Source organism: Littorina saxatilis, linkage group LG5 (genome assembly GCF_037325665.1).
Source record: "Littorina saxatilis isolate snail1 linkage group LG5, US_GU_Lsax_2.0, whole genome shotgun sequence".
In the NCBI taxonomy this organism is placed as follows: domain Eukaryota; kingdom Metazoa; phylum Mollusca; class Gastropoda; order Littorinimorpha; family Littorinidae; genus Littorina; species Littorina saxatilis.
In genome coordinates, this window is record NC_090249.1 from 47795796 (window position 1) to 47817827 (window position 22032).

General features: G+C 48.9%; 1 protein-coding gene and 1 non-coding gene across 2 annotated transcripts in view; both read left to right on the top strand.

Moving 5' to 3' along the window:
• Positions 1-22032, top strand: part of LOC138967326 (exportin-2-like) — a 64788-nt gene that overhangs the window by 2106 nt on the left and 40650 nt on the right. The window contains exons 3-7 of the mRNA XM_070339859.1: positions 2583-2728; positions 4088-4189; positions 4704-4849; positions 5954-6044; positions 21562-21669. Coding sequence (XP_070195960.1) covers positions 2583-2728; positions 4088-4189; positions 4704-4849; positions 5954-6044; positions 21562-21669 — 593 coding nt within the window. The remainder of the gene's footprint in view (positions 1-2582; positions 2729-4087; positions 4190-4703; positions 4850-5953; positions 6045-21561; positions 21670-22032) is intronic.
• LOC138967881 (5S ribosomal RNA) lies at positions 11108-11226 on the top strand. Its single transcript, XR_011456058.1, has one exon. It is a non-coding gene; the product is annotated as a 5S ribosomal RNA (ribosomal RNA).

Sequence of the window (22032 nt, forward strand, 5' to 3'; positions counted from 1 at the left end):
GGAGGAGCGAGAGCCGCCATGTTGTGTTTTCGTCTGCTCGAAATGTGCGCAAAAGTCGTAAATCATCCAAAAAAAGCTTATTCCGGGCGGGACTACATGTGTGTGTTGGTTACAAATTGTGTGTGTGATATTTTTCTTCAAACTTTTTCACTTTTCTTCTTTGTTTCACTTGTTTATTCTCGTAGCCAATTTCGCCAAATACCGTACTTTCGTTTGCCTGGTTGTTTTGATTGATTGACTTGATCTGATTATATTTTTTTCGACGGCGGCTAATATAGTGACGCGGCCTATACGTGGCTCGTCCCAATTTTTTTTTTAAAAGTCGGGGGTGCGGCTTTTAAAACGGTGCGTCTTGTAATCCGTCAAATACGGTAATTTTTTTTTTTTTTTAAATCTTGGGACACATTAATTTACTCAAGTAACTCTCCCCTAGCACTGAGCATCACCACTGCCCCCACATCCACCACCACAACACACACATGTACAGAGGGACCGCCCTTTAGTCTTTACCAACGTGCACAAATCTGAGAAAACCAGGCGCTTAGAACTATTTTAGGATTTGCACCCTATAAATACCCTTTGTATTATTATTAATTAAAGAGAGTTCATTTACAGATGATATGAAAACAAATCTGAAAAACTATGGTCTTAAAGAGAAGGACGCTTAGAATTGGGGGGTCTTAACTCTTACCAGTTCGGGGGTTTTAGGCCATATTTTACAGTGCTGTTGGTGCCTACTTGCCGAGTGGCTATCTGGGGTCATATTCTAAATGAAATATAGAAAGTTATATATCAAATGAAAGGAAAATGAATAAGCTTTTCATATTTGCAAAAAGAATTGTGCTATCTTTAAAGGTAAAAAATGTTATGGGGGTGACAACATGATTTTTGTTGAAATTTGTACGCCCATTTTTTGGAACACGTGACAAACACAAAGAAGAAATTTTTTTTGTGTTCAGTTTATTTTAGATATGCTGCTAACTAGTCTGTTTGGGCATTCATTTTACATAACATAGCAAAAGTTTTATAGAGTTTTGCTGATAAACAAAAAAGTTATTGTCACCTGAATACCCCCATCCAAATTTCAAAGTTGGATGTTTCATGACATACGCATGCCCTAGGCACAAAAAAAAAATAGTCTGTTTACGGTATCCCGACCGACCCTATTTTTCCCCGCGACCCTAGACTTGTTTTTGGCATTTGGGGGAAAAAAATAAAAAAAAATTGGGCAAAATAATTTAAAAATATGGTTTTTTGAAGAAAAAAAAAGTAAAAAAAAATATTTAAAAAAAAAGGTCTTTGTTTTTTGGCAAAATAACTTAGAAATATGTTTTAGGGGGGAAAAGAAAAGAAAAAAAAAAGTCCCGACCTACCGACCCTATTTTATTGGCCTATGTTACCGTTAACAGACTTTTTTTTTGTGTGCCTAATAATGCATTCCTATAACTAACTTATAACAAAAACCCAGCTTGTTTCTGTCATAAAGTGTGTCTAACATATGAGTTTATCCACTGTCCGACCCATCCAATGTAAAATAACAAAAAAAATTTTGATAATTAGATAATTGGTCAGTGGAAAACTACAGGGGGGGGCATCGTAAGCTTGCTTACGATGGGTAAGGGAGCGAACTGGTAAGAGTTAAATTTAAAGGGGGATTCCACTGTTTAACACTTACAACGTAGTTGAAAAACAAAATAAATTGGTACTCGCCAACACAATGAAAGCACAGACAAAAACTGTCATTGTGTTGATGAGTACCGATTTCTGTTGTTTTTCAACTTTTTTTTTATCTCACCCACAGCAGGGGCTTACATCCATGAGAGGTGGCATAGGACAAATGTCCTGGACAATGCAAAAGTGATAGGACATTTGTCCTGAACAAAAATAAATCAATAGGACTTTTTTTTTCTCGCAACAAAATGTAAATTTAATTAAACTTGACTAGTGTCTTGTCACAAAGGTAACAGAACAATTAAAATAAACTTTCTTGGCAAAAAGGCAACTGAACAAATCAAAGGGAGGGGGTAACGTCTTTCTTCGGCGCCGAATTTTCACTTTCTAGAGCTACGGTTTCATCTGGCTCTGGCTGCTCAGAGGCCAGAGGGAGCTCAGTGTCAGTGGTACTAGCCGCTGATGAGGGCAGAGGTTTAAAGTACACACGCTTCTGCCTTTTTCTGGCACCAATTTTCTTTTCGGTGGCATGTTGCTTTTTCGGAGAAAAAACGCGAAGGGAGGCAACTGTCAACCGGCTTTGAGCATTCAGAGTTGCGACCCTTGGAAAGTTTCTCAAAGTTTTGTCTGCTTGGAGAGACACATCACTTTACAAAACATTGATAAAATACCAAATCAAACTACTGTAAATTGGAAAGTACTGACAATGTCCGGATCAAATGAAAGCATAATCGGACAATGACCACTTTGTGACAAAAACAATAGGACATAATGTCCTCTTGCATGAAAAATGTTTAGGACATTTGGAAAAAATATCCGTGTATGTCTGACGTGGATGTGAGCCCACAGTCATCTTGTTGTTTAGATTTATACTTAAAACTTACACTAAGTTGGTTTGGTCAATGTTCCAGCGGAGAAATTTCTGGAGTCAGTGGAGCAGAACCAGAACTACGGTCTCCTCCTGCTCCACTTGATGGACAAGGCAGATGTCGCACTTCACATCAGGGTCTCTGGCGCCATCGCCTTCAAGAACTATGTCAAGCGCAACTGGCGTGTGGTAAGGTTCTTGCCCCTCATATTGTTTCTGTGTTTTGTTCATTACTGTGGTGTATAAGTGGAAATTATTGCCTTTTTTGTATGTAGACAAAACAAAATAGATAAAAAGTGATGGTAAATGATACTTGGACTTGTTTGTGAATTGTTGTCGTTTCCAAATTTTTTGAAGCAAAATGATTTGGAATTGGAAGCAACAACAATTAAGAGACACTGATAGGTCAAAGTTCTTGTGAATGTTTAATTCTATGTAAAATTAAACTCTCCATAACCTTCACCATTTTTTTTTGACTCACATGCGAAGCAAAAGTGAGTCTATGTACTCACCCGAGTCGTCCGTCCGTCCGTCCGTCCGTCCGTCCGGAAAACTTTAACGTTGGATATTTCTTGGACACTATTCAGTCTATCAGTACCAAATTTGGCAAGATGGTGTATGATGACAAGGCCCCAAAAAACATACATAGCATCTTGACCTTGCTTCAAGGTCAAGGTCGCAGGGGCCATAAATGTTGCCTAAAAACCAGCTATTTTTCACATTTTTCACATTTTCTCTGAAGTTTTTGAGATTCAATACCTCACCTATATATGATATATAGGGCAAAGTAAGCCCCATCTTTTGATACCAGTTTGGTTTACCTTGCTTCAAGGTCAAGGTCACAGGAGCTCTTCAAAGTTGGATTGTATACATATTTTGAAGTGACCTTGACCCTGAACTATGGAAGATAACTGTTTCAAACTTAAAAATTATGTGGGGCACATGTTATGCTTTCATCATGAGACACATTTGGTCACATATGATCAAGGTCAAGGTCACTTTGACCCTTATGAAATGTGACCGAAATAAGGTAGTGAACCACTAAAAGTGACCATATCTCATGGTAGAAAGAGCCAATAAGCACCATTGTACTTCCTATGTCTTGAATTAACAGCTTTGTGTTGCATGACCTTGGATGACCTTGACCTTGGGTCAAGGTCACATGTATTTTGGTTGGAAAAATGTGTAAAGCATGTGAGTCGTATGGGCTTTGCCCTTCTTGTTTTTCCCTGGTTTTAGCAGTCCTCTCTTTTTTGGATTTTAGGTCTTAGTTTCCTGAGTATTTTTTTCTCAGATTTGGAATGTCTTGAAGGGGGGAGGGTCCATACACAGAATAAAAGAAAGATGTAAAATTATAAGCCATTCTGTAAAACAATGTACCTATGATATAACTGATTCCTGTGAACTTGTGGCAATTTTTGTGTGAGAGCTAATCTTCTCAATTTTTAAATGATAATAGTTTACGAAATATAATTTTAGGTGTGATTAATTCCTGTCTACGTGTGGCTGTTTCCAAAGTCTGTTTTCACTCTGCATGTTTGTATTTAGGTGGAAGGAGAAGCAGACAAAATCCACTCTGCAGACAGGGCGGCCATCAAACAACACATTGTGGGTCTCATGCTGAAGAGCCCAGAGCAAGTACAGAATCAGGTTAGCATGCAAGGGTTGACTTGATCGTTTTCTTGATGCAGTTATGCAGATTTTGCTGTGTGAAACTATAGACAGTGCTGGAGATGTAGAATTTGTAGCATAGACCCAAGGGAAGTAAGCATGCTGTCATGCAGATCTGGCTGTATGAGTCGTTAGACAGTGCTGGAACTGCAGAATTTGTAGGATTGCTGTAGACTGAGCAATTCAAGGGAGGTAAGTGCTTTTTACTAAATCTTAAAGTCAAGAAATGCAGATGACATTTTGTAGACATTGTTTTGTGTGATGCAAGGAACATAAGCAAAGTGCTACGTAGTGATCTGTTAGGTCAGTGGCAGACATGAAATTGGTCGTTGCATAAGTGTTAGTTCCGGGAAAGCTGAAGTATAAATAGACAGCATTCACTGGTATTTAGTCTGATGAAATTTCTCTGCTTTTCTTCTCAGCAGATTCCTGTCTTCATAATTTAATAATAATAATATAATAGTTTTCTCTGTGTGTCTGTTTCATGTAATAGCTGAGTGATGCAATCAGCATCATTGGTCGAGAGGACTTTCCGTCCAAGTGGCCGGACCTCATCACGGAAATGGTCAGCAAGTTTCAGACTGGAGACTTTCATGTCATCAATGGTGTACTGAGAACGGCACATTCCATCTTCAAAAGGTAGGTGTATGAGTGGATAAGTCGTTGAATGATGGGGGTAGGAGAAAGGTTAAAATTTAACAAAGGTTTAATTGAATGTCTGTCCCCTCTTTCATACCCCTTTACTCGCTCCCTTGTTTCTTTTAACCCATTGACCCCCATGGCATAACAAAAAAACCTAATTTAAAAATCAAAGTAACTACTGCTGGTGCTCTGGGGGAATAAGGGTTTAATTAAGTGTGCAAATTTAAGAGGTGGAGCTATGTATTGTATGTATGGGTTGAAACTTTTTGTTTTTAAGTTTTTGTTGTGTTAACACTTTCTACCCCACATATGTTTGTTTTTTTACCCGAGACCAGCTGTGCTGCAGCAGGTCACTCAGAATTGTAGTAACTGTGTAGTAGCTGTGTATCAACACACTGGAATGCAGGCGTTAGATGGACGTTACAGGAAGCGACTGAAGCTAACAGCCTGAGCGGATATATCCGTACCTGGTCAGATAGAACCATATGAGTGGGTACGGATATATCCGTATCTGGGAGACAATGAGTTAAGGATATCTTTCTACAATAATTAGTATGTACCAATAAGTCCATGTGAATCAGTACCCCCCACGGGTTAGGGGGAGTCCCATATTGGTTGGGACGAGAAAGAATTTACCTGATGCTCCCCAGCATGTCGTAAGAGGCGACTAACGGATTCTGTTTCTCCTTTTACTCTTGTTAAGTGTTTCTTGTATAGAATATAGTCAATTTTTGTAAAGATTTTAGTCAAGCAATATGTAAGAAATGTTAAGTCCTTTGTACTGGAAACTTGCATTCTCCCAGTAAAGTAATATATTGTACTACGTTGCAAGCCCCTGGAGCAAATTTTTGATTAGTGCTTTTATGAACAAGAAACAATTGAGAAGTGGCTCTATCCCATCTCCCCCCTTCCCCCGTCGCGATATAACCTTCGTGGTTGAAAACGACGTAAAACACCAAATAAAGAAAGAATGTGAATCAGTGTTATTTTGTGTGTGTTTGTGTTTCTCAAAAGCATAAGCTTGCACTGAATGATATTCAGTAAAATGTGCTGCTGGCATAGAACACTGTTTGACAAATGTACGTAAATACCTGTGTGCAGGTATCGCCATGAGTTCAAGTCCCAGGAACTGTGGGAGGAAATCAAGTTTGTTCTCGACAACTTTGCCGTCCACTTCACCGAGCTCTTCAAGGTCAGTTACATACATCCAAGAGTTGCTGTTGTTCCTCAGCTGATGTGCGCAATAGAATAGTGGATTAGACGCTGGCCTCCCATGCTAAAGGTTGAGGTTTGGAATCCTGGCCGTGCCTGATGGGTTAAGGGTTGACATTTTTCTAATCTCCCAAGTCAACTTATGTGTGGCAGTTAATCTTTGAATACAGTGGTAATCTGATGCCAGTTTGGACAATCTTTTTATTGCAATACTGTAAAATTTGCTTCTCTGGCAACTTTATTTTCACCATCTTCCAAGACAAAGTACTTAGTTGAAAAACCGGCACGGTTGGCCTAGTGGTAAGGCGTCCGCCCCGTGATCGGGAGGTCGTGGGTTCGAACCCCGGCCGGGTCATACCGAAGACTTTAAAATTGGCAATCTAGTAGCTGCTCCGCCTGGCGTCTGGCATTTAATCACATATTCTTACTCCAATTCTTATGAATGCATTGACTTTAGTCCCACATGCTAGATGTCGAAAAACCTCTCAAATTACCTGCCCTTAGTAGGGTGGTAACCAAGCTAAAAGCGACGCCATAGCGGTTGCTATGGCCTGACCTTGCTCGGTTACCCATAACACCCTGCGCACCACGTGAGCGCCAGCATCCGTAATAATCATTCTCGACTTTCGACAACACACGGTGGACGTGTCCGAATTTCGCTCTCACTTTGGCCTTCACATGCCTGCTCGTCCTTGAGACTAGCCGGTTCTTGGGGGTCTACCTGTCCGTCTACCTTTTGGTGAGATCATTCCTGTTTATGTTTGGTATAAATGTTGATAGCTTTGTGTTGAACACGCACGCAGAAGTTTTTTGTTCTGGGTGACTGTTTTTCGCCGGTCTTAAAATGGCCGACAACAAAGCTAAACGTGGCGCGAGACTGGAAGGTGACAAGGCTCTTAGCCTGGTTTAGAAAACTATACCTAAGAGTAGCCTAAGAACTTTGATTTGCCTATTATGCGGGTCTTAGATCCGTCAAACAGCACTTCTTTTTATGTTCCTATCCCTCCGAGGGCGGGTTCAGTTCTTTCACAGCTCGCTTCCCCTGTTGGGGTTAATCAGCCTTTAGGCTTCTTATAGACTTTTTGTTGGATCGTCGTCGGTGCGACTGATGAGGGGGGGGTGGCCGTGTGGCTATTCTTTCCCCTTTCTCTGCGTAAGAGGAATCAGTCAATGTCCTCCTTTTGGGGGGACTTTAACGATGTTTTGGTCTGTATTCTCAGCTGTTTCAGGCGCGATCGGCGGTTCCCGCCCTCCCGTTCGTCAGCTTCGCACTGTGGTCAAGTGCAAATGGCCTGTTCGGTTCAGCCCGTTTTTTGCCTCTGGTGGCTCTGGGCTGTTCTCGAGCACCCCTTCCTTTTAGGAGGGGGGGCCTGCTCCCTGCCTGCGTCTAACCACTCTGATTACCGCCGGTACTTCACAGTGTGTTACGCAGCCCCCCGCCAATGGGGGGGGATAGGGGGGGCGCTCCTGCGTCGCACCGTCGCCTGGTGCAATCGGCCAGTTCGGTTCAGTCCTTTCTGCCACTGGTAGACTGGGTTGTTCGCGAGCACTCTCTCCTTTAGGAGAGGGGGCCAGCTCCCCGCCTGCGTTGGCCGCTCGGCTTGCTTTAAAAACAGCACTGCTGGGTCGGTCATGCAGCCCCCTTACCGTGAGGAAGGGGGAGTGGGGGGGCACGGTAAGTCACGGCCAGGGCTTGTCCCACTCTGCCCTTTGCGGGCAGGGGGCCGTGTTAGCTTCCCACCCTTTCCCGCCCCCCGGGCGCGTTCGGGTGGCGGCTTTCCAGGCTACGTTACATACCCCTTCTCTGCTCCATTTGGGGCAGGGTGGGGGGGGGGGGGGTATCAGTGGCCCACTCTTTCCCGCCCACCGGGCGGGATCGGGTGGGGGCTGGAGTAGCGTTCCACCCTTTCCCTCCCCTCTGAGTTGGACGGGGTGGGCGCTGTTGGACTGTCTTCACAGTCTGTGCCTCAATTGTCCTGGCCTGACAATCGTTCGCCTCCCCTATCGGGGTGGGCGGGCGGTGGGCTATAGGACTACGGCAGGTGGACGGAGGGGGGTCGGCAGTTGCTCGGTTTGTCTCTCTCCGTCGCTCTTACTGCTGTGACGAGCCACCCCCCTCCCCATCTGGGGCATGGAGTGGCTCAGGCCTTTCTACACAGCGGGGGTGCTATGTACGGCTTTCCAGGCTACGTTACATACTCCTTCTCTGCTCCTTTTGGGACAGGTGGCTGTGTTAGCTGCCCGCGCTTGTCGCGGGTCCACCCTTTCCCTCCCTCTGGGTTGGACGGGGTGGGCGCTGTTAGACTGTCTTCACAGTCTGTGCCTCTATGGTCCTGGCCTGACAATCGTTCTCCTCATCTATCGAGGCCTTTCTACACAGCGGGGGTGCTATGTACGGCTTTCCAGGCTACGTTACATACTCCTTCTCTGCTCCATTTGGGACAGGTGGCTGTGTTAGCTGCCCGCGCTCGTCGCGGGTAGCGGTCGCGGAACAATGAGCTTGACTCTCTTTTGTTCTCGGCAGGGTGTCTCGCACAGTGGTCAGGGAACAATGAGCTTTGCTCCGTTTTGTTCTCTGCACGGGCTGTGCCGGCTGTCTACCTGGGACAGGCGGAGACAGAATATACTCTTTCTCTCCAGTCTCCCATTCTTTGTATTCACAATGGTCTGCGGGGACTCGGCTATAGTATCACCTGGCCAGTGGTCATTGTCCTTAGCCAGCATAGGTCACCCCCCCCCCCCCCCTCCTAGGGGTGGGTGAGTGATAGGGCTACTTGACTTTGGCAGGTGGACGAGCGAGGATCGGCCGTTTACGGCCGTTTCTCTGTTTCAGTCCTTACCCCCTCTAGGGGTTGCGGCTGTGCTGGATCACCCCCCTCCCCACTTGGGGTGAGTTGTGGTTCAAACCAGGTAGTCTGGTTCTTAGCACTGGGATGCTTCTCTCGCACAGCGGGTGGGGTAAGATGCGCCGGGCCCGGCTTTGTCTTGTTTTTCCACTCTATCTCCTTCTCGGCAGAGATCTGTGCCAGTTACCAACCCCTCTTCCCCCCACCTCTTGTTCAGGTGGGCGGTGTTGGGTTGGCAGTCAGAGACTGATCACGCTTTTCATCCACACTCTTGGCGGTGTTATCGGCAGGAGTATTTAGTGCGCGACCTCCCCGGTCTCCCCTCCTTTTGTGTTTTACACAACTGGTGGTTAGGTTCGGACTCCTTGTTGGAGGAGGGGGAGTGTATAGGGTTGCCTACTGGTTGTAGGCTTCCCATACATAGAGCGGCTGCCGTTGCAGTTTACTTTGTCCCGGATAGGTTGGGGGTGTCTCTCTTCCTTCCTCTTCCGGGATGGCTTTGGGTTTTCACAGGCTTTCTCGCAATTTGTTTCATTTGCTGAGTCTCCGGTGATTGCCTACCTCATGCCACACTTTTGGCTTGTTCCGCACCTTAGGATAGTGGTCTTCAGCCTACACCTTTCCCGCTGCTTTATACGCAGGGGACTGCTGGCTTCGGGGTTTCAGGCTGCTTCGTCCTCACTTTTAGTGCGGAAGAAGATAGCAGGGAATTTTCAGGCTCAGGGTCTGATCTGCACTTTTTATTGCCAGGGACTAGTTTCTGGCTTCGTTTACAGACCACAGGGAACATGGAGTTTTCATGATGTTACTCCTCCCTCTCCTCTCTGGAGGAGCTAGGATGGCATGGTTTGGAGTTTTCTGCTTTGGCTGAGACTCTCTTCTGTGCTTTCTTATAGGCAATCTTTTCCTCCCTGAACGCTCTTTTGGGTTAGGGAGGATGCCTTGGATAAGGCTTTAGCCAGGCTGCTGGCAGCTTGGGCTAGGGTAGTCACTGAGCGGAGAAGTTTCTCGGTGACGTTTTAGGCCCACACTGTTTTTGCTTGGTGTGATCTCCTTCCTTTACAAGGGGTTTGATTTCATGCTGGTTGGAGGAAGCAAGGGTCAGGCTTTTTCGGGGGTTGTTAAGACCTACTCAATAGCTGGAATCTTTCCCTTCCTTCGTGGACCTCTGGCAGCGCATTTATGCGCTCCCGGTTACAAAGGGGTGGTCAATATAACACTTACCTCGACAGTACTATTCTTGCACATTATCTATTATAGGCCGAAAAAATTGGACAAAACGCTGAGTGGGTACAATTATCTCCCATAACCATGCGCCACCGTGGATCCCAAGCACTGTCCGAGTGCTTCCCCCTTACAGGATGTAGGTGGCGCGTCCTCTTTCTTTTTTCGCGCGTGTCAGACCGGCTGTGGTTCTGCTACGCTCCCGGATTATTTTGGACTAAGAGGCTCCTTTTCTGTGTGGACTATCACCTGTTGGATTATTGTGTGTTATTCCACTTCTGGCTTGAGGCTACGTTGTGTTTCCTTCAACTTGTGCCTCCGTTTTTGTGTGGCGGACTCGGCGTGCCTCCCGTCCTACTTCGTGGTGACCGGTCGTCTGCTTCTCGTTTCGCCGCATTCACTTGAGTATTGACCTAAATTTTCTTTGAATTTTGTTAATTCTCGGTCTTTAAGGGTACGTACAGGGCGAGGTAGGATGTCTCGTCCTGTTTTGGGCTCTGGTTCTACGGAACCAGAGTCTGCCGGGGGCAACCCTTCTCCGGGCGCCCAGCGTCATGTTTTACGCACGGAGAAGGGGATCTTTCGGCGCTCCGACTCTCCCTCCCCAAACGCTTTGCGTTTGCGGCGAGGGAGGGCGGAGAAAGCCTGTTTGAGCAAGCTCAATGCGAGCTTGCTCAAACAGGCTGGGCTTGAGCCTGAGACTTCGGGCGGGGCTGCGCCGTCGAAGGTTCGGGGAAGGTCGAGGGGAAAGAAAAAGCTTCTTTCTCCTTCTCCTTCAGTGGAACAGGCTTCCCCCCCTTCGACGCCGTTGTCCGGCCCTCAGTCTCAGGCTTCAGCTCCTCCCGGTTTCAAGCCTGGGGGGAAGGTTTCCTTCTCCCCCCTGGCTCGAATCCGGGGGCAGGTCGATTCCCAACCCTCTTTGGGGGTTGGTGAATCCGATCTAGGGGCTACTGGAGAGACTCAGGTTTTGACAGCCAACGGCCATACCACGTTGAAAACACCGGTTCTCGTCCGACCACCGAAGTTAAGCAACGTCGGGCCCGGTTAGTACTTGGATGGGTGACCGCCTGGGAACACCGGGTGCAGTTGGCATTAAAATCTTCCTTTTCCGGTGCCTCTCCTGTGCCCTCCTCGGTTTCCACCGCTGTGGAAGCCAGGAGGGACACGGGTCCTCCTCTGAACTCCCTCGCTGGGTCGTCTGCTGCTGTTTTGACAGTAGTTTCGGCCTCCTGGGGGGGGAGATCGGAGGAGATGACGGGGTCTCTGAATTCCCTCCCCGCTGGGGTTGGGATGCGAATTGACCCCGTTCAGGGCGGTCCTGTGGGGGCAGGGGTTTCAGGCTTCGTGCCTACGACCACTGCTACTACGGTTCCCTCTGACGTCCGTGTGACTGGTGGCTGTCCCTCTTGAAACGCTCCGGCCGACTAGTTACTGGACGTGGAGGTGTTCGACAGAACGTGGTACTTCTGTCGAATGGTCAGGGCGACGGGAACATTGTTTCTGTTGCTCAGACCGACACCTCCGACCGGACCGTCTTGACCCCACGCCATTCCTTAGCGTCTGGTGTTCGGGTGACGGATGGTCCGGACCAAGGGTCCGGAACGTTCCAGGCTTACGGGTCGGGATCGAACCGGACCCACGGGTCCCGACTGGACTTGACCTCCGGGTTTGGTCCGGACGGGACCCATGGTACGGGACCGTACCGGACCTTAGGGTCCGGTGCGGGACAGTACCTCTGGCCCTTGCCGGACCCCCCGGACCTACGGGTCCGGATGGTACGGTACGGGACCAGTGGTTCGGTCGGGACCGGACCACCCGACCACCTCTGTTGGTCTGGGTGGTCTGGCACCGAACCGGAACACACCGGACCTACGGGTCCGGAGGGTACGGTACCGGACCAGTGGTCCGGTCGGGACCGGACCACTCGACCACCTCTGTTGGTCCGGGTGGTCTGGCACCGAACCGGACCATGCCGGACCTACGGGTCCGGATGGTACGGTATGTCCACGTCCGGACCGAGCCACCCGAACACTTCTGTGGGTACGGATGGTTCGGTACCGAACGGGACCTCCGGATGGTACGGGACCGGACCGAATCTACGGGTTCGGATGGTCCGGTACCGGACCACCCGACCACCTCTGTTGGTCCGGATGGTCTGTCACCGAACCGGACCATACCGGACCACCGGACCTACGGGTCCGGATGGTACGGTAGGTCCACGTCCGGACCGAACACTTCAGTGGGTACGGATGGTTCGGTGCCGTACGGGACCTCCGGATGGTATGGGACCGGACCACAGGACCGGAACACCGGACCACCCTACCGGATCGGTCCGGACCACCCGACCACCTCTGTTGGTCCGGATGGTCTGGCACCGGTCCGGATGGTACGGTATGTCCACGTCCGGACCGAGCCACCCGAACACTTCTGTGGGTACGGGTGGTTCGGTGCCGAACGGGACCTCCGGATGGTGCGGGACCGGACCGGACCTACGGGTCCGGATGGTCCGGTGCTGGACCGGTGGTCCGGTCCGGACCGGACCACCCGACCACCTCTGTTGGTCCGGATGGTCTGGCACCGAACCGGACCATACCGGACTTACGGGTCCGGATGGTACGGTGTGTCCACGTCCGGACCGAGCCACCCGAACACTTCTGTGGGTACGGATGGTTCGGTACCGAACGGGACCTCCGGATGGTACGGGACCGGACCGGAACACCGGACCGGACCACCCTACCGGACCGGTCCGGACCACCCGACCACCTCTGTTGGTCCGTATGGTCTGGCACCGAACCGGACCTACGGGTCCGGATGGTACGGTACGTCCACGCCCGGACCGAACCACCCGAACACTTCTGTGCGTACGATGGTTCGGTGCCGAACAGGACCTCCGGATGGTACCGGACCTACGGGTCCGGACCTACGGGTCCGGATGGTCCGGTGCGGGACCACCCGACCACCTCTGTTGGTCTGGATGGTCTGGCACCGAACCGGACCATACCGGACCACCGGACCTACGGGTCCGGATGGTACGGTATGTCCACGTCCGGACCTAACCACCCGAACACTTCTGTGGGTACGATGGTTCGGTGCTGAACGGGACCTCCGGATGGTACGGCACCGGACCGGACCACCCTACCGGACCGGATCGGCACCCCCGACCGGACCGGACCATTTCTTTTCTGATCAGACCCGATGGGTTCCTGTTCAGTCTATAAATGGCGGGGGTTCGTTGGCTGGGCTGACCCAACAGTCGCAGGGTTGTTGTTTTTCTCCCCCTTCGGCTGCTGGAGACGTTTCGTCTTTGGGGCAGGGGTCTTCGCGGCCTCTTGCTTCTGTGGGCGTTTCTTCACAGCCTGCTTCATCGCTTTCGGCTCTTCCCCCTCAAGCTCCCTACACTCCTGCTTTTGAGGAGTTGTCGGGAAGTGAAGAGGAGAGTGAGTCGGAGGACGATAGGGAGGAGGATCAGGGTCGCCCTGAGGTTAACACTGAACCTCTACCCTTGCCGGTTTCTGATGGAACTTCCGAAGCTATGCTTCGTACTTTCCAACAGTACATGACAGACATCACGCGGCGTCTTGACGTCACGGATGCCTCTCTTAAGCGTCTGTCGTCTAGTGTTGACACACAGGACGTGGACCCGGGGTCTGAGGACGAGAGGCAGGAGGCTCGTCCTCGCACAGCTAGAAGGACGTTTGAACAGTTTCAGGACGTCCTTCCCTGAGACGCCCTCTCGTCCTTTGAGTCCGCTTCGGCCCGGGCGCGGGAGGCTCACGCCGCGTCTGCCGGCGGCTCGTTTTATGAACGATCCGGCCGCCGGCAATTCGCGTTCCACCCTAGTCTAAGTGCCACGGTGGAAGCGGCAGCACATCGCCTGAGGAGTACAGATTCACGTGCAAACGCGACCTATGTTCCTCGGGAGGACGCGGGTTCAGTGCCATGCTTTCCTTCGGGAGGCGCACCTCCACTGTTTCCTCGTGTCCAATCTGTTTCGTCCCTCCCTTTTCCCTTTGACTCTCGAACTCTCCCTTTCCAGACTTCGAGTGTTTAGGGTGGGGCTGACGGTGATGTGTTCGTTGGGGAGGTGCCTTCGGTCAAGAAGGTGGAACTGAGCTCTGCTTCGTTCCACAATCTTGAGGCCACCGTTTCTTCCACAGTCGAGGCCCAATCACAGGCCTTGACATGGATGAGCACGCTGTCCACACTGTTGGACCCTCCCGATCGGGCAGAGTCCGATTCCACTCGGGTCCTTGACACGGTTCGAGTGGATCGGGCTTTGCATGCCGTGCGATCGTGCGTGACGTCTGCGGCAGAATTGGCCATTGGAACACGGGTCCACTTTATTGGCCCTGTTCCGTGATCATTTTCTGCCTACTTCTATAGTGCCTCCGGATATGAGGAAGAGTCTGAGGAACACGTTTCCTCAGCCTTCTTCCCTCTTTCATCCGGACACTGTTCGTTCTGTGGTGGAGTCCACACGCCAGAGGAACACTGATTCTCTGATGGTTGGCCTCGCTGCTTCGGCGACGGCGGCGGGGAGTAAGAGAAGTGCTACAGTCACCTCCAGCTCCCAGCCTCAGAAGAAGAAGAAGAAGCCAGTTTCACTGCCTCCTTCTTCCTCCTCTTAGGCGCCTGTTGCGTTCCCAAGCAAGACGAAGGGTGCTCAGACAGGTAAGGGGAAGCAGCACCACCAGGGGGGGTGGTCGCAAGCCTGCGCCTGCCCGCCAGCAGAATTTTCAGTGAGTCCCGGCCCTACGTTGACGCCCCCTCAAGTTGCCCCTCTTTCGTCCGTCGGTTCCCTTTTTTCGGGCCCGCGGCATGTGGGGCAGACTGGTCTCCAACCAGTTTTTCTTGAGGGTGGTGTGGTCGGGGTTTTCTCTACCGCTGTCGTCACAACCTCCATTGTCCGCTCTACCTTGGACGTTCCCCCCTCCTCGAGAGCCTGCCAGATGGCAGGCTCTTCAGGACGAGGTGAACTCGTTGGTCGAGAAGAAGGCGGTCTACCCCCTTTCTCAGCCTTCTCTGGGGTTCTGCTCCCGCCTGTTCACCGTCCCCAAAAAGGACGGCCGGTTCAGGCCGGTGTTGGACCTCTCCACCTTGAACTTGTACCTTCACAGGTGCAAGTTCAAGATGGAAACCCCTTCGTCGGTCCGGTTGGCCATCCGGCCAAACGATTGGGCCATGTCTGGGACCTCCAGGATGCTTACTTCCACATCCTGGTGGCCCCGGGGTACCGACATCTGCTCCGGTTCGTTTGGGAGGGCACGGTGTTCGAGTTTCGGGCCCTCCCATTCGGCCTGTCCTTGGCCCCTCTGATTTTCAACGGGGACAACAACACCACATGCTTAGCTTACCTTCGCCACCAGGGGGGCACCAATTCTCGGTCCCTCTCCCTGTTGGCGGAGGAGATTCTGCTCTGGTGCCAGACCAATCAGGTCCGGATGTCAGTCCAGTTCGTTCCGGGGAAACTGAACGCCCTGGCCGACATTCTCAGTCGGGGCGATCAGGTTCTCTCCACAGAATGGACCATCGCTCACAACGTTCTACAGCGTCTGTGGGCAAGGTGGGACCGTCCTCTGATCGATCTGTTCGTAACTCGATTCAGCGCTCGGCTTCCCAGGTACGTCAGCCCCTTTCGAGACATGAATGCGTTCCACTTGGACGCATTCACTCTCTTGTGGAGGCTCCTCGATGCTTACGCCTATCCCCCGACATCTCTGATTCCGAGGGTGCTGGCAAAATATCTGCAGGAACGACCAAGACTGATTTTGGTCGCGCCTTACTGGCCAACAGCTCCGTGGTTTCCAGATCTTCGCGGTCTCACCCACGTAGACCCTCTACCTCTGGATCTGGACGGGGGAGGTCTGCTCCAGCCTCGATCATGCCTCCCTCATCCACGTCCAGAGAGTCTGTGCTTGACCGCATGGCTCTTGTGCGCTCCAAACTGCTTGCACTAGGATTGCACAAGAGTTCAGTAGAGTTTTCCTTGAACGCTAAGAGGCGATCAACTAATCAGCTCTACGACTTACGCTGGAGAGCTTGGGCCACCTTCGCCTTGTCCAAGGGGATAAAGCCGCTTTATCCCTCAACACAGGACTTGGCCAACTTCCTGGTGGAAGTGTATCAAAAGAAGAGTCTTTCTTCTAAGACTCTTCTTGGATACAGATCTGCCATCGCTTCCACGATTGCGGCCGCTACTGGTCGCAGAACTGAACACTTGATCAGGTCCTCCCTCATCGCTAATGTCCTTTCGGGTATTAGCAATGCAGCGGTGTCTAAACCTCGGGTTTCATTTCCCAAGGGGGATGTCTTTCTGGTCCTCAAACTCCTGCGTAGCAATGAGTTTGAACCCCTGGCAGGCATCAGTATCAAGTTGCTGATTTTTAAGACTAATTGTTCCTCATCGCTTTAGCCACTTGCCGTAGACTCAGTGGTATTCAAGCTTTGAGTGGCCTGGACTTTGACATTGAGTTCACCACACAGCAGTGGTTGCTAGCATGGTCACGTCAGTCTAAGGTATGTTTCTTGGGTATATTTTCTTTTACGGTAGTACTGTTCGAAAATTGCCTGGGTATCTTAATCCTTGGATTTAAGTGATTTTGATTAAGGAGTTTAATACTCTACATATCACCCTCACACCACTCTGGTATTCTGTGCAAGAATAGTACTGTCGAGGTAAGTGTTATATTGACTGTAAGGCTTCTTTTTAAGCCTACTGTCTATATGATACTTACCGAGACAGTACTATTAGAGTTTCCCTCCCGCCTCCCCTCTTGATATGTTATGGGCTTTTTGAGGGTCTGCAGCTCATAAAGAAAGAGGACGCGCCACCTACATCCTGTAAGGGGGAAGCACTCGGACAGTGCTTGGGATCCACGGTGGCGCATGGTTATGGGAGATAATTGTACCCACTCAGCGTTTTGTCCAATTTTTTCGGCCTATAATAGATAATGTGCAAGAATAGTACTGTCTCGGTAAGTATCATATAGACAGTAGGCTTAAAAAGAAGCCTTACATTTTGGTTCAGTGTCGCCTCCCTCTCTGCGGGAGGTGGGTCGGCATGGGCTAGAGCTTTCAGCTTTGGCTGAGATTTTCCTCGGTGCTCTCACATGAGCTTTCCTTCTGCGTTTCTGCACACAGGAAAGGGCTCGGTTTCTGGGGGTGTTGGTCTCTGGACTATCTCGGGGGCTGGTTGAGCTTTTTCAAGGTCAATCAGCTTGTCAGCTGCACTTCCTTTTGGTGTTGAACCAGGCTTTTTGCCTGGTGCTCTCAGTAACCAGGCAAAATTCCGAGCTGTCCTTATCCCAGGTTTTTTACCTGGGCATGCTGTTCGACTTTGTCTCTTGGAAGGTTTATTCTTCACACAAGAGAGAATAGGGAGGCTTTTAGCGCTTTTCACTGCCAGACTGGCACGAGAGCAGGCCTCTGCGGGGTCTTTAGACCCGATCTTCGGTCGGACGGTATCGATAGCTATGCTGGCCCTCTAGTCTTTCCTCAAGTTTTTTGGGGGGTTCGGCCTCACAGGTCTGGGACATGAGGGTCCGCCTCCAGAGTGGGTTCCTCCACGCGGGAAGGTGGCTGGAATCCTTTTGGATCGCTCAGGGGACTTTTTTCCCTAGCTTTGTTTCCCCCTGGACTTAGACCGCTTTTTGGATGCGTTTTCGTCTAGATGGGGCCTGCAATGGTGATAGCAGTCTTGAGGCTGTGATGTAGACGTGAATCCTTGGGCTTCTCTTTTGCCTGAGGTTAGGAGCAGTAGCTCTTAGTCTACTAGCCTTTCCTTTTTGGCTATTTACAGGCATGTCCTGTTGCATTCGGGCGATTCGTCTGTTGCTTCTTATGTGAACTAGCTGGGGTGAGCAAGTTCTCACTCCCTGTCAGACAGAGTATAAGGGATTCTGATTGGGTTTTCACACTAAATCATTTTCTCAGGGGAATTTCTCCCCGGCCAGCTCTGCGATCGGGCCGACTCGCTCAGCAGGTCCTCTCAGGGCTTGCTCAGGGGTTGGCCCATCTGATTACGGGTCTGGAGGCGTGCTGTTTGTGTTTAGATCATGGGTTCTTACTCTGTTTGGGCACGAAGCATATATTTCCTCCACTTTATCTGTGTATGCTCCTTGTTTGGCCTCTTTGGCCAATTGGGGATTTAGAGCGGGGGTGCAACTCCTTAGCGTCCCTCTCTCAAGCCAGGTGGTTTTTCACCTCTGTTTCAGTTTTTGGCTTTGGGCAGCTGGGCCTCTTCTTTGAGGTTCCGGCGTCTCGGCTATCTCAGCTGTTTTGAAACAAATAGGCCTCTCTTCTGTGGCTCATGGCCCTCTTGTGGGCATGATCAAGGACCTTGTTTTATGAGGTTTAGAGGCTCCCCCTTGGTTAGCGCGTGGGACTTTGTTCTACTTACTCTGGGCCTCAGCCCTATAGGGCAGTGAGGCGCATGCGTTTTTGGGGTTTGCCAGAGGATGTAGCCTTAGGGCTTTTGGTGCCGTTTGTTCACGGTTTTTGGCCAGGTTTTGGGGTTTCAGAAACTTGGTCAATATCCTCTGGTGTTTGATTCCCTCCTCTTGGGAGGATTTTCGCTCCGGGAGATTCGGATTTTCTAACTGTCTGGTTAGACTTTTTGAGTCACTTGAGAAAATGTGACTCTATGTAATCGGTCAGTGTTAGTCTGTCCGGCCGGCCGTCCGGCCGTCCGTCCGTAGACACCACCTTAACGTTGGACTTTTCTCGGAAACTATCAAAGCGATCGGGCTCATATTTTGTTTAGTCGTGACCTCCAATGACCTCTACACTTTAACGATGGTTTCGTTGACCTTTGACCTTTTTCAAGGTCACAGGTCAGCGTCAAAGGAAAAATTAGACATTTTATATCTTTGACAAAGTTCATCGGATGTGATTGAAACTTTGTAGGATTATTCTTTACATCAAAGTATTTACATCTGTAGCCTTTTACGAACGTTATCAGAAAAACAAGGGAGATAACTAGCCTTTTCTGTTCGGCAACACACAACTTAACGTTGGGCTTTTCTCGGAAACTATAAAAGTGACCGGGCTCAAATTTTATGTGAACGTGACTCCCAGTGACCTCTACACTTTGACGTCTGCTTTGGTGACCTTTGACCTTTTTCAAGGTCACAGGTATGTCTTGAAGGAAAAAAATTGAAATATCATATCTCTGAAACTATTCATCGGATTTGATTCAAACTTTATAGGATTATTCTTTACATCAAATTATTTACATCTGTATTGTGTTGTGAATAGCAATTTCTTCCTGTCCATCTGATGCCTCATATAGTATTCAGAACTGCGAAAGTGACTCGATCGAGCGTTTGCTCTTCTTGTTTAATCCCTTTTTTGACGTTACTGTCTTTTGGAACCACGAGCTTTAGCTCAGGTTCTTATTTCTTTACAATGGAGCGAAAGAGACATCTTTTGTTTGTCTCTCTCTAGGGGCTCTGCTACATTTATTGCCGTGTTGCGTTCTGGTCGCCTAGGCGAAGCTTTGCAAACGGCTTACTGGAGGTCAGATGATGTGTTCATCGGTTTCTATCTTTGGGATTTCTCCTGCACGCGGCTAGACGGCTCCAGTTCATTGCTGGTTTTAGTGGCTGCAGGGCAGGTTCTTACAAGGACATAAGTAGGTTCCCTCCACCTTTAGGAGGAATCTGCATTCATAAGAATTGGAGTAAGAATATGTGATTAAATCGAAAATTTTTAATTAAATTTTGATTTAATATAATATACTTACCCAATTCTTATAGTTAATACCCTCCCATCCGTCCCCGCTGGATTATGTCCTTGGGGGTTTGTTTGACTAATAGTCTCGAATGATTATTACGGATGCTGGCGCTCACGTGGTGCGCAGGGTGTTATGGGTAACCGAGCAAGGTCAGGCCATAGCAACCGCTATGGCGTCGCTTTTAGCTTGGTTACCACCCTACTAAGGGCAGGTAATTAGAGAGGTTTTTCGACATCTAGCATGTGGGACTAAAGTCAATGCATTCATAAGAATTGAGTAAGTATATTAATTAAATGAAAATTTACTTATAAAATTTTCGATTATGGGGTTAGTGCTAGGACTGGTTGGTCCGGTGTCAGAATAATGTGACTGGGTGAGACATGAAGCCTGTGCTGCGACTTCTGTCTTGTGTGTGGCGCACGTTAAATGTCAAAGCAGCACCGCCCTGATATGGCCCTTCGTAGTCGGCTGGGCGTTAAGCAAAAAAATAAAAAAGAACTTAGTTGAAAATGACTTGGTTCCATTCATGTTTTTTAGTGTTGTGTAATATGTTGGGGTGAAATCACTTTCTCTAGATGAAAATGACTAGGTTCCATTTATGATTTTTGTAATATGTTCGGGTGAAATCACTTTCTTTAGGTGAAAATGAAAAAGTTCCATTCATGTTTTGTGTGTGCGTTGTTTAAAATTGGGGTCAAATCACTGTTTGTGACATTGTTAACTTCAGCACCCGGGATACAGTAAACATGATGTGTGTTTAAACATAATGATTGCAACTTCAAGTGTGTGCCTCACTGTCTCATTAGAGTAAACTAATGTTGTTTTATCAAAATATGTGAATTAAGCCTTTCGCTGCCAATCAAAACTTACTTATGTGCATTCCTGATTGCCAGGGAATTTTGGAGTTCAGGGTGTAATAATTCACAAAAAATTCTAGCTCCAAACTGGCAGTAGGTAGGTAAGTAAAACCTATGTTATTTTTAAAGGAAATTGAACCAAGAATCTGTTTTTAGTGTCTAAACATGGAAATAATAATTAGTTTGGCTAATAATGATGTTCAAATATGAACTTTTGAAAAATTGGTCCGGCGCATCTTCCGGTGCCTGTGGATCAAACACAGGTGGCTGTTTTGCTTGCTCGAAGAAAGGATCATAATCACTGTCATCTACCTGTTTCCAACGAATCGTCCGAAAGAAGATCTTCCCCTTCCCCTGTCAGTATCCATAATCATTTGCACCGCCTGTAGCGTCAGTCCGTCTTTGTTTTTCCCTACTAGGGCCCGGTCGACTGTCACCGTTAGCCATTTTTACGAGTCGAGCCTTCTCTCCCCTTCACTGCCGCCAAGGCCGAAAATAGCCTTCAGACGCAAAACCGCGTCACCATTTATGTTTATTCATGAGAATGAGGTATCCTACCAAGCCATTGGCTGGTATTTGTGTGTTAGCAGTGACGTAGCATTTCTGGAAAATCCCTGAACTCTGATGACGGGTTTACCCGTCACGTAGGCGCTGCGGCTGCACAGGCACATGACGGGTATACCCGTCTTAAGGCAGTCAAGGGGTTAAAGCGTTAACAGGCAAGTGGATGCGTCAAAGAAATGTTTTCATTATAATGTACTCGTTTAAATGGACAATAAAGTGTTGTTGTTGTATTGTTATTGTGAGTTTTATTGTGTGTGTTTCTTTTCTTTGCAGGCCACTATGGAGCTTGCCACAAAACATGCCAACGAGCCGGCAGCACTGCAGGTCATCTTCAGTTCAATCCTGTTGATCACCAAGATATTCTACAGCCTCAACTTTCAGGTTTGTTGTTCTTTTGCCTGGATATGTGCAAACCTATTCAAGTCATTGCTTGTTCTGTGTATGCAGAGACATAGCAACAGGCATTTCGGGGTTTTGCTTGAGGGTGGCTTTGTTATGTCAATGCCCACAGAGGCTGCTGTGCTTCACATGCTTGACTTGTTTGCTTTTTGAGCAATGAAAATTGCGCTGAGTTATCAGTTGAACGTATTGTCGTTTAACCACTGATGGTGTTACATAAAAGATCTGTCTGCATGTACAGTGGTCGCCGGTTAATATGACCACTTTGAGACCGGGATAAAATGGTCATAAAAAGCGGCTGGTCATATTAACCGATGTTAGAGAAAACAACTTTAAAAAAATCGC